The sequence below is a fragment of the Eleutherodactylus coqui genome, chromosome 13 (assembly GCF_035609145.1).
Source record: "Eleutherodactylus coqui strain aEleCoq1 chromosome 13, aEleCoq1.hap1, whole genome shotgun sequence".
Classification (NCBI taxonomy): domain Eukaryota; kingdom Metazoa; phylum Chordata; class Amphibia; order Anura; family Eleutherodactylidae; genus Eleutherodactylus; species Eleutherodactylus coqui.
Genome location: NC_089849.1, coordinates 1,349,296 through 1,359,953, shown reverse-complemented (window position 1 = coordinate 1,359,953; position 10,658 = coordinate 1,349,296). Strand labels below are relative to the sequence as shown.

The 10,658-nt window shown below is 54.3% G+C and overlaps 1 protein-coding gene across 1 annotated transcript in view; it reads left to right on the top strand.

Annotated features, from left to right (window-relative positions):
• The first annotated feature begins 2,953 nt into the window (after nucleotides 1-2,953).
• Nucleotides 2,954-10,658, top strand: part of PTGIS (prostaglandin I2 synthase) — a 104,660-nt gene continuing 96,955 nt past the window's right edge. Inside the window, exon 1 of the mRNA XM_066587388.1 lies at nucleotides 2,954-3,027. Coding sequence (XP_066443485.1) covers nucleotides 2,954-3,027 — 74 coding nt within the window. The remainder of the gene's footprint in view (nucleotides 3,028-10,658) is intronic.

The window sequence follows — 10,658 nt, the reverse complement described above, 5'->3', positions numbered from 1 at the left end:
CGTCACCTCTTGTCCACCCTCCTACCTCTTCATTCCTCTCCTTTCCACCCTACCTCCCATTCATTAATTACTTCACCTTCATTCACCTCCTGTCCACTCTCCTGCACCTTCATTCCCTTCCTGTCTGTTTATTCCCTTCCTACAACCCTCCTTCACCTCCATTCTACTCTGGCCATTCCGTCCCCTCCTGTCCACCCTCCAGGCCCTTGATTCCCTTCTGTCACCTCTTGTCCACCCCCTTGCCCTTTCATTCCCCTCCCATCCACCCTACCTCCCATTCATTACATTGCAGCACCTTCATTCACCTGTTGTCTAATCTCTTGCCCCTTCATTCCCTTCCTGTTCACCCTCTTGCCCCTTGATTCTAATCATTTGCACCCTCCTCCCCCTTCTTTACATCCTCCTTCTTCTTAATTTCCCTCTGTTCCACCCTTCTGCCCTTTCATTTATCTTCTATCCACCCTCCTCCCCTTCATTCCATTTCTTTCTTTTTATTTTCCCCCCTTCTATCCTCCTACCCCTTCATTCCCCTCCTTCCCATGCATTCACTTCCTGCCCCTTCATTCCTCTCCTTTTAGTTTACTCCTTTCCTGCCACTTTATTCACCTCCTGTCTACTCTCCAGACCCTTCATTCCTCTCCTTCCAGTTCTTTCTTTTACTGTCTCTTCCCCCCTCCTGTTCACCCTCTGTCCCTTCATTCCATTCCTTTCCCTTTATTCCCATAATTTCCATTCTTCTTCCTCTTCATTCACTTCCTGACCCTTAATTTACCACCTATCCACCCTCCTGCTCCTTCATTCCCTTCTTCCCAGTTCACTCCCTTACTGCCCCTTCATCCCCATTCTTTCTATTTCCCTGTCCATTCATTCCCCTCCTTTCAATTAATTTCCTTCCTGTCCCTTTGTTGTGTTCCGACCCTTTATTCATCTCCTGTCCACAATCCTGCCACTTTATTCCTCCCTTTCCAGTTCTTTTCCTTCCACCCCCTTCATTTCCCTCTTTTCCACCTTCCTGACCCTTCATTACATCTCTTTCCACTTTCTTGTCCTTTCCTTCTTTTTCATCTTCCTGCCCCTTCATTCACCTGCTGTCCACTGTCCTGCACCTCCATTCCCCGACTTCACATTCATTCCCTTCCTTTAAGTTCATTCCCTTCCTGCCCCTTTATTCATCTCCTCTCCACCCTCCTGCCCCTTCTTTCCATTTTCCAGTTCTTTCACCATTTGCCCTTTCATTCCCCTCCTTTCCACCTTCCTCCCCTTACATTATTTTCTTTTCTACCTTTATGCCCCTCCATGCCCCTTCAATCACCTCCTGTCCACCCTCTTACCCCTTCATTTCCTTCCTGGCCACCCTCCTGCCTCTTCATTCCCCTCCTTTCCACCATTGTGCCCCTTCACCCCCCTTCCTTCTAGTTCTTTCCTCTCCTGCCTATTCATTCCCCTCCTTTCCACCCTCCTGACCCTTCATTCCCCTCATTTCCACCGTCCTGACCCTTCATTCATTCCTTTCCACCTTATTGCCCTTTCATTCCCCTCCTTTCCACCTTCCTCCCCTTACATTATTTTCTTTTCTACCTTTATGCCCCTCATGCCCCTTCAATCACCTCCTGTCCACCCTCTTACCCCTTAATTTCCTTCCTGGCCACCCTCCTGCCTCTTCATTCCCCTCCTTTCCACCATTGTGCCCCTTCACCCCCCTCCTTCTAGTTCTTTCCTCTCCTGCCTATTCATTCCCCTCCTTTCCACCCTCCTGTCCCTTCATTCTCCTCATTTCCACCGTCCTGACCCTTCATTCCACTCCTTTCCACCTTATTGCCCTTTCATTCCTTTCTTTTCCACCTTCCTGTCTCTTCATTCCATTCCTGCCCCTTCATTCCCTTCCTGTCCACCCTCCTGCACCATCATTCCCCTCCTTCCCACTTATTCCTTTCCTGCTCCTTCTTTACACCCTCTTTCCCCTTTATTACCCTACTGGCCACCCTCCTGCTCCTTCATCAGCCCCTTCCAGTTCTTTCCCTTCCTGCCTCTTTATTCGCCTCCTTTCCCACCTTCCTGCTTGTTCATCCCCCATTCCAGTTCTTTCTCTTTCTGCCCCTTCATTCTCCTCCCTACCATCTTCCTGACCCTTCATTTCATTCTTTTCCACCTTCCTGCCCTTTCATTTGTTACTTTTCCATCTTGCTGCCTCCTCATTCTATTCCTGCCCTCTTGCCCCTTTATTCCATTCCTGTCCACCCTCCTGCACCTCCATTCCACTCTTCTCATTCATTACCTTCCTGCCCCTTCATTCCCCTTATTTACACCCTCTTTCCCCTTTATTCCCCTACAGGCCACCCTCCTGCCCCTTCATTTCCCTCCTTTCCACCTTATTGCCTCTTCATTCCATTCCTTTTCACCTATCTGTCCTTCCATTCCTTTCTTTTCCACCTTCCTTCCTCTTCTTTCCCCCTTACAATTCTTTCCCTTCCTACCTCTTCATTCCCCTCCTTTTCACATTCCTACTCTTTTATCCCCTATTCCACTTTTTCTCTTCCAGCCCCTTTTCACCTTTCTGCCCCTTCATTCCTTTCTTTTCCACCTTGCTGCCTCTTCATTCCATTCCTGCCCCTTTAATTAACTCCTGTTCACCCTCCTGCACCTCCATTCCTCTCCTTCCTATTCATTCCCTTCTTGCCCTTTCATTCCCCTTCTTTCCACCCTGCAGCCCCTGCATCCCCCCTTCCAGTTCTTCCCCTTCCTTCCCCTCCGGCTAGTCTCGGGAGTGTCATCACTTCTAGCGTCCACTGCCGGGACGCCTCGCCGCTGTCCTGGTGTCCGTAGGGGCAGAAGGGACGCGGATGCTGGGGGCAGAAGGGACGGGATCTGCCCCGGTGAGTGGGCAGCAGCTGTGTGAGCGGCCCCGCCCTCCCAGGATATAAGCGCCGGCAGCCGCTCGTCCTCCCGCAGCACGATGATCGCCGCGGCGCTCCTCATCCTCCTCCTGGCCGCCCTGCTCGTCTGGTCCGCGATCAGCAGGAGACGCAGGTGAGTGACCGCAGTGCCGCAGCGTGTGCATATATACTAGACGTGTGCAGGCAGCACTGGTTTACCGTCCGCCCACCACCAGCCACTGATTGACAGCTGTGCGCCCACCACCAGCCACTGATTGACAGCTGTGCACCCACCACCAGCCACTGATTGACAGCTGTGCGCCCACCACCAGCCACTGATTGACAGCTGTGCGCCCACGATCAGCCACTGATTGACAGCTGTGCGCCCACGATCAGCCACTGATTGACAGCTGTGCGCCCACCACCAGCCACTGATTGACAGCTGTGCGCCCACCACCAGCCACTGATTGACAGCTGTGCGCCCACGATCAGCCACTGATTGACAGCTGTGCGCCCACCGTCAGCCACTGATTGACAGCTGTGCGCCCACGACCAGCCACTGATTGACAGCTGTGCGCCCACGATCAGCCACTGATTGACAGCTGTGCGCCCACCGTCAGCCACTGATTGACAGCTGTGCGCCCACCACCAGCCACTGATTGACAGCTGTGCGCCCACCGTCAGCCACTGATTGACAGCTGTGCGCCCACGATCAGCCACTGTTTGACAGCTGTCTGCCCACCACCAGCCACTGATTGACAGCTGTGCGCCCACCGTCAGCCACTGATTGACAGCTGTGCACCCACCACCAGCCACTGATTGACAGCTGTGCGCCCACCACCAGCCACTGATTGACAGCTGTGCACCCACCGTCAGCCACTGATTGACAGCTGTGCGCCCACCGTCAGCCACTGATTGACAGCTGTGCGCCCACCAGCAGCCACTGATTGACAGCTGTGCGCCCACCAGCAGCCACTGATTGACAGCTGTGCGCCCAGCAGCAGCCACTGATTGACAGCTGTGCGCCCACCACCAGCCACTGATTGACAGCTGTGCGCCCACCACCAGCCACTGATTGACAGCTGTGCGCCCACCACCAGCCACTGATTGACAGCTGTGTGCCCACCACCAGCCACTGATTGACAGCTGTGCGCCCACCACCAGCCACTGATTGACAGCTGTGCGCCCACCACCAGCCACTGATTGACAGCTGTGCGCCCACCACCAGCCACTGATTGACAGCTGTGCGCCCACCGTCAGCCACTGATTGACAGCTGTGTGCCCACCGTCAGCCACTGATTGACAGCTGTGCGCCCACCACCAGCCACTGATTGACAGCTGTGCGCCCACCGTCAGCCACTGATTGACAGCTGTGCGCCCACCGTCAGCCACTGATTGACAGCTGTGTGCCCACCACCAGCCACTGATTGACAGCTGTGCGCCCACCACCAGCCACTGATTGACAGCTGTGCGCCCACCACCAGCCACTGATTGACAGCTGTCTCTTCATGCGCCGTAACACTGCTAACAAGAGTCGTCACTGGCGCGTTCACACAAGCAGATTGATTGTTGAGTCGTTCGCTTCCTGTTCTCTGCCTCACATTCTTATATGAAACGCGGAACAATCAGTGTTTAAACACAACGAGCCGATGGTGACGAATGAGAAGCGCCCGATGGTCATTGGGCGGTCGGCTCGCGCCCAACCTGAACGGTCAGCTTCACAATAATCGTTCCACTAAACGCATTTTCCGGCTACCAGGGTGACTTTAGCTGCAGCGCCGGTCACAGCAGAAGGCTCGCCATGCAGCGCTGCGCGCTCGCAGTCTCCTGGACACGCACGATGCCGCCGCCGCTGCTGCGAATGACTGGCAGATGGCAACAATCCAGCCAAGTTCCTCTTAGGCTGGATTCACACAGGGCGGATTTGCCGCCGTTCTGCTGCAGCAGATCCGCCCGCGGCAAAACCGCCCGCGGCCGCTAATCTCGGGATTAGCCAGCCATGTGGATGAGATTTCTCAGAAACCTCGTCCACACGGGACGGCTAATCCGCTGCGGTAAATCCGTTTAAAACCGCGGCTGCGGCGACCACAGCTTCAAAAGATTGAGCATGTTTGTTTGCAGTCGTTTTTTTGTTTATTTATGTCACGGCCGCACTCTCCTCTATGGGAAGCCGGCCGCAACGGAAAAGCATGCGGCCGCACCGCTTCAAAGCCGCCGCGGCTAAAACCGGAGTCCTGCTGAGTGTGAATAAGCGCGGCGCGGCGCTACACGGGTACATGTATAGTCAGCGGGGGGGGCAGCACACCTGCTGCTTACAGCTCTGCCGCCGCGCACGCCGTCAGCTCCGTGTTTGTGGCATATATTACAGCGCTTCAATCTGCGCCATTCCACATCTCATCCGGGTTTCCATGATTTGTTCCCACGTTTTCTGTGACTTCCACCCTGGAGGATTTCTCATCCGCACGGTCCTCCTCACCCTGAAGCCCCTTCACACGAAGCGCTGCGTATTTACAGGGTAAGCAATGCTTTTTTTGCGCACATCGGCATATCTTACTGTCCCTTTTCCGTGTTCATGGCGGCAGCAAATAAAGACGCACCAATTGAAATGGCAAATGAATTTAAGCAGTTCCACAATTGCGCAGCATTTCACGCATCAAGCGCATTAAGCTCGCATACGAATTGACTTGGTGCGCAAATGCGCAGGGAAAGTAGGGCATGCTGGATGTTTTTTGTGCAACAGAAATGCGCTTGAAAGCTGCGCAGATGTGAACGAGCGCAGGAAACCAATGGGGTCTACTCTCTGCGTGTTCGGTGCAAACACGCCCGTGTGAAGGGGGCCTAATACATTCTCCGAAAAATACAGTACCTTGTGCCAATTCGTGCCCAAACCTCCCCTCGTTCGCGGTGCATTGTGCTGCGGGGAGGGTTTCTGCGCATACAGTCGTGTGAAGGGGTCCTGCCGGCCCCCCGCCCGCCCGCCCGCCCTGGGACTCGCAGATTCCAGTAGTGCTGCGTTTACAAGGAAAGATTAGCGTGCAGAAACTGAAGGATAAGCGTGGGGTTGCCGTCTGTCGGTCACGGTCACTCGGCTCGCGCAATTCTTGGCAGTCTGAACACTGAAGGATTAGTGTAGGGGTGCAGACACCGGCCTCAGCGCTCGTACGCATCTACATACCTGCTGATTAGACTAACCGCTTGATGAAACTATGTGTGCCCATCCGCCACGTCCAGCGAAGCTCGATGACCGGCTGCCAGCGCCATAGCCTCCGCACGAAGGGGATACCCGCTACTGAAGCAGCGCCCGCATTAGGCTGGAGTCTGCACACCCGACCAGAGACAACCGGCCGCTGTAGCGCTCCTGTGGTCGGTGCAGCCGGCGCTGAAGGTGCGCCGAGACAGAAGCGTTAGCCTTCCGCAAATTGTTCAAACAAATGAAAACAAACAGCTGGTTGAGGTTAACGGCGAGGCGACGGCGAAGCGGGAATGCGCGCTTTTTGTTCAGTTTTAGCCGGTATATAAATCCTGGTCGGCGCGGTCACCTACCGCTCAACACTGAGGAGAAGCTCACGGCTCCCACCAATGACGTCAGCCGCTCATCCAAACTGGAATCGCGCGTTTCTCCTTGCGTCACCTTCGCACTTCGCCCGTTTATTGGATGGCGGTCTTTGTTGACTCGCAGGTTACATTTATCAGAGTCAAGCCGGCTTCACACCAGCGAGAAGATCGCGTGAGATTTGTGTGCTGCGAGACGCTCAGATCTCGTACGAATATGAAGCCCATTCTATAATACACTAATGGCGGCCCGTCCTGACTTGTGCGCGCTCTCGCATCGCTCCTCCCATTGTGCGCAGTGCCACAAGCTCGGTGCACGCGGCGGGATACAAGGTTTCCCCATTGAAATCAATGGGATTAACTCCGCGATCTACTTCCACGAAGGGATGCGAACCGGTTTTGACAAACGCCTCCCATCCGCGGGGTAATGGCATGTTGGCACGTGTGATATCAAAATTTACACTGGAAATGGGCAGCATAAGTTGGCATCGTGAGGGTTTACAGTCGGCGCGGCGGGTCCGCTTCCTTGCAGATTTAGTTAATCCGTTTGTGCCGAATGAAATGTAGCAAATGTATTGAGAGGCACAAGCCGCGACCGCGAGGAACGTCTGAGCTCCGCGCCAACATGGATCCCAGCTAGAATTGACACCCAATCTGACAGGCCGCGTTTGGCTGCGCTCGCTAATGCTAAGCCTCGCCCACATTTTAAAGTAGTGGCAGAACTGGTGTAAATACCTAAAAGTTGCAATTTTTAGCACTTACACCAAAATTGTAACTTTTTGACGCAACAGTTCACAAATGTGGTGATAGTGCCGGTGGTGGGCGAGGGTGCGGATACCGTGGCTGTTACGGTTTCCATTCTGCATGGTCCTCGGACATTGTCGCTTCGAGCTCACCCACTACGTTGCCATACAGTTTAGATGGTTGTGGTTATTTCTCTTCATTGTGCTACTTCTGGTCCTACTAACTATCCTGCCAGCTCTAACTGTACAAACCCTCGCACCACTCCGCCCCTATTTCCATTACTTAGTCCCAAGTCTGTCTTACCCTATATCTCTCTGGTTGCCCCCCAGTCCCTACTTTAAACACTCCTCCAACCTTCTAGCCATCTTCTCCCCCAGCACAGCCGCCCCCTCCCCATTAAGATGCAGCCCGTCCCTACAGTAGAGCCTGTGGCCGTCAGCCAAGTTGTCCAGGAACCTGAAGCCCTCCTTCTTACACCAACTCCGGAGCCACTTGTTTACCTCCCTAAGATCCTACTGCCTTATGGTACACGGAGTATTTCAGAAGATGCTACTTTGGTCCTTGCCCTAAGCTTACATCCGAGGTCCCTGAAATAGTTTTTAAGGACTTTCCATCGACCTCTGACTTTGTTGTTGGTACCACTATGCACCATTACCCCTGGATCCTCACCAGCCCCTCCCAGTAATCTGTCAAGACGATCTGTGATGTGTCGAACTCAAGTGCCAGGAAGACAACACACCATTCAATGATTCCGATCTTTTTAGCAGATTACCCTGTCTGCCCCCATAATAATGGAGTCCCCCACCACGAGGACCTGTCTGTCCTTTTAAGAATGGAGTCCCCCACCACGAGGACCTGTCTGTCCTTTTAAGAATGGAGTCCCCCACCACGAGGACCTGTCTGTCCTTTTAAGAATGGAGTCCCCCACCACGAGGACCTGTCTGTCCTTTTAAGAATGGAGTCCCCCACCACGAGGACCTGTCTGTCCTTTTAAGAATGGAGTCCCCCACCACGAGGACCTGTCTGTCCTTTTAAGAATGGAGTCCCCCACCACGAGGACCTGTCTGTCCTTTTAAGAATGGAGTCCCCCACCACGAGGACCTGTCTGTCCTTTTAAGAATGGAGTCCCCCACCACGAGGACCTGTCTGTCCTTTTAAGAATGGAGTCCCCCACCACGAGGACCTGTCTGTCCTTTTAAGAATGGAGTCCCCCACCACGAGGACCTGTCTGTCCTTTTAAGAATGGAGTCCCCCACCACGAGGACCTGTCTGTCCTTTTAAGAATGGAGTCCCCCACCACGAGGACCTGTCTGTCCTTTTAAGAATGGAGTCCCCCACCACGAGGACCTGTCTGTCCTTTTAAGAATGGAGTCCCCCACCACGAGGACCTGTCTGTCCTTTTAAGAATGGAGTCCCCCACCACGAGGACCTGTCTGTCCTTTTAAGAATGGAGTCCCCCACCACGAGGACCTGTCTGTCCTTTTAAGAATGGAGTCCCCCACCACGAGGACCTGTCTGTCCTTTTAAGAATGGAGTCCCCCACCACGAGGACCTGTCTGTCCTTTTAAGAATGGAGTCCCCCACCACGAGGACCTGTCTGTCCTTTTAAGAATGGAGTCCCCCACCACGAGGACCTGTCTGTCCTTTTAAGAATGGAGTCCCCCACCACGAGGACCTGTCTGTCCTCCTAACAATGGAGTCCCCCACCACGAGGACCTGTCTGTCCTCCTAACAATGGAGTCCCCCACCACGAGGACCTGTCTGTCCTCCTAACAATGGAGTCCCCCACCACGAGGACCTGTCTGTCCTCCTAACAATGGAGTCCCCCACCACTAGGACCTGTCTGTCCTCCTAACAATGGAGTCCCCCACCACTAGGACCTGTCTGTCCTCCTAACAATGGAGTCCCCTACCACTAGGACATGTCTGTCCTCCTAACAATGGAGTCCCCTACCACTAGGACCTGTCTGTCCTCCTAACAATTGAGTCCCCCCCCCCCCCCCACCAGGGCCTATCTCTCCCCCCAATAATGGAGTCCCCCACCAGCAGGATCTGTCTGTCCCCCTAATGATGGAGTCCACCACCACTAGGACCTGTCTGTCCTCCTAAAAATGGAGTCCCCCACCACTAGGACCTGTCTGTCCCCCTAGCAATGGAGTGCCCCTCCACTAGGACCTGTCTGTCCCCCTAGTAATTGAGTTCCCTACCGCTAGGACTTGTCGGTCCCCCTAATAATGGAGTCCCCCACCATCAGGATCTGTCTGTACCCCTAACAATGGAGCCCCCCACCACTAGGACCTGTCTGTCCCCCTAACAATGCAGTCCCATACCACTAGGACCTGTCTGTCCCCCTAACAATGGAGTCCCCCACCACTAGGACCTTTCTGTCCTCCTAACAATGGAGTCCCCCACCACTAGGACCTTTCTGTCCTCCTAACAATGGAGTCCCCCACCACTAGGACCTTTCTGTCCTCCTAACAATGGAGTCCCCCACCACTAGGACCTTTCTGTCCTCCTAACAATGGAGTCCCCCACCACTAGGACCTTTCTGTCCTCCTAACAATGGAGTCCCCCACCACTAGGACCTTTCTGTCCTCCTAACAATGGAGTCCCCCACCACTAGGACCTTTCTGTCCTCCTAACAATGGAGTCCCCCACCACTAGGACCTTTCTGTCCTCCTAACAATGGAGTCCCCCACCACTAGGACCTTTCTGTCCTCCTAACAATGGAGTCCCCCACCACTAGGACCTTTCTGTCCTCCTAACAATGGAGTCCCCCACCACTAGGACCTTTCTGTCCTCCTAACAATGGAGTCCCCCACCACTAGGACCTTTCTGTCCTCCTAACAATGGAGTCCCCCACCACTAGGACCTTTCTGTCCTCCTAACAATGGAGTCCCCTACCACTAGGACCCGTCTGTCCCCCTAGCAATGGAGTGCCCCTCCACTAGGACCTGTCTGTCCCACTAGTAATTGAGTTCCCCACCGCTAGGACTTGTCGGTCCCCCTAATAATGAAGTCTCCCACCACTAGGACTTGTCGGTCCCCCTAATAATGAAGTCCCCCACCATTAGGACCTGTCTGTTTCCCCAACAAGGGAGTCCCGGCCCCCCACCCCCACCAGGGCCTATCTCTTCCCCCAATAATGGAGTGCCCCACCACCAGGATCTGTCTGTCCCCCTAATGATGGAGTCCACCACCACTAGGACCTGTCTGTCCCCCTAGCAATGGAGTGCCCCTCCACTAGGACCTGTCTGTCCCCCTAGTAATTGAGTCCCCCACCGCTAGGACTTGTCGGTCCCCCTAATAATGGAGTCTACCACCAATAAGACCTGTCTGTACCCCTAACAATGGAGTCCCCCAAAGCCAGGGCCTGTCTGTCCCCCTAACAATGGAGTCCCCCCACAGCCAGGACCTGTCTGTCCCCCTAACAATAAAGTCCCCCCACAGCCAGGACCTGTCTGTCCCCCTAACAATAAAGTCCCCCACA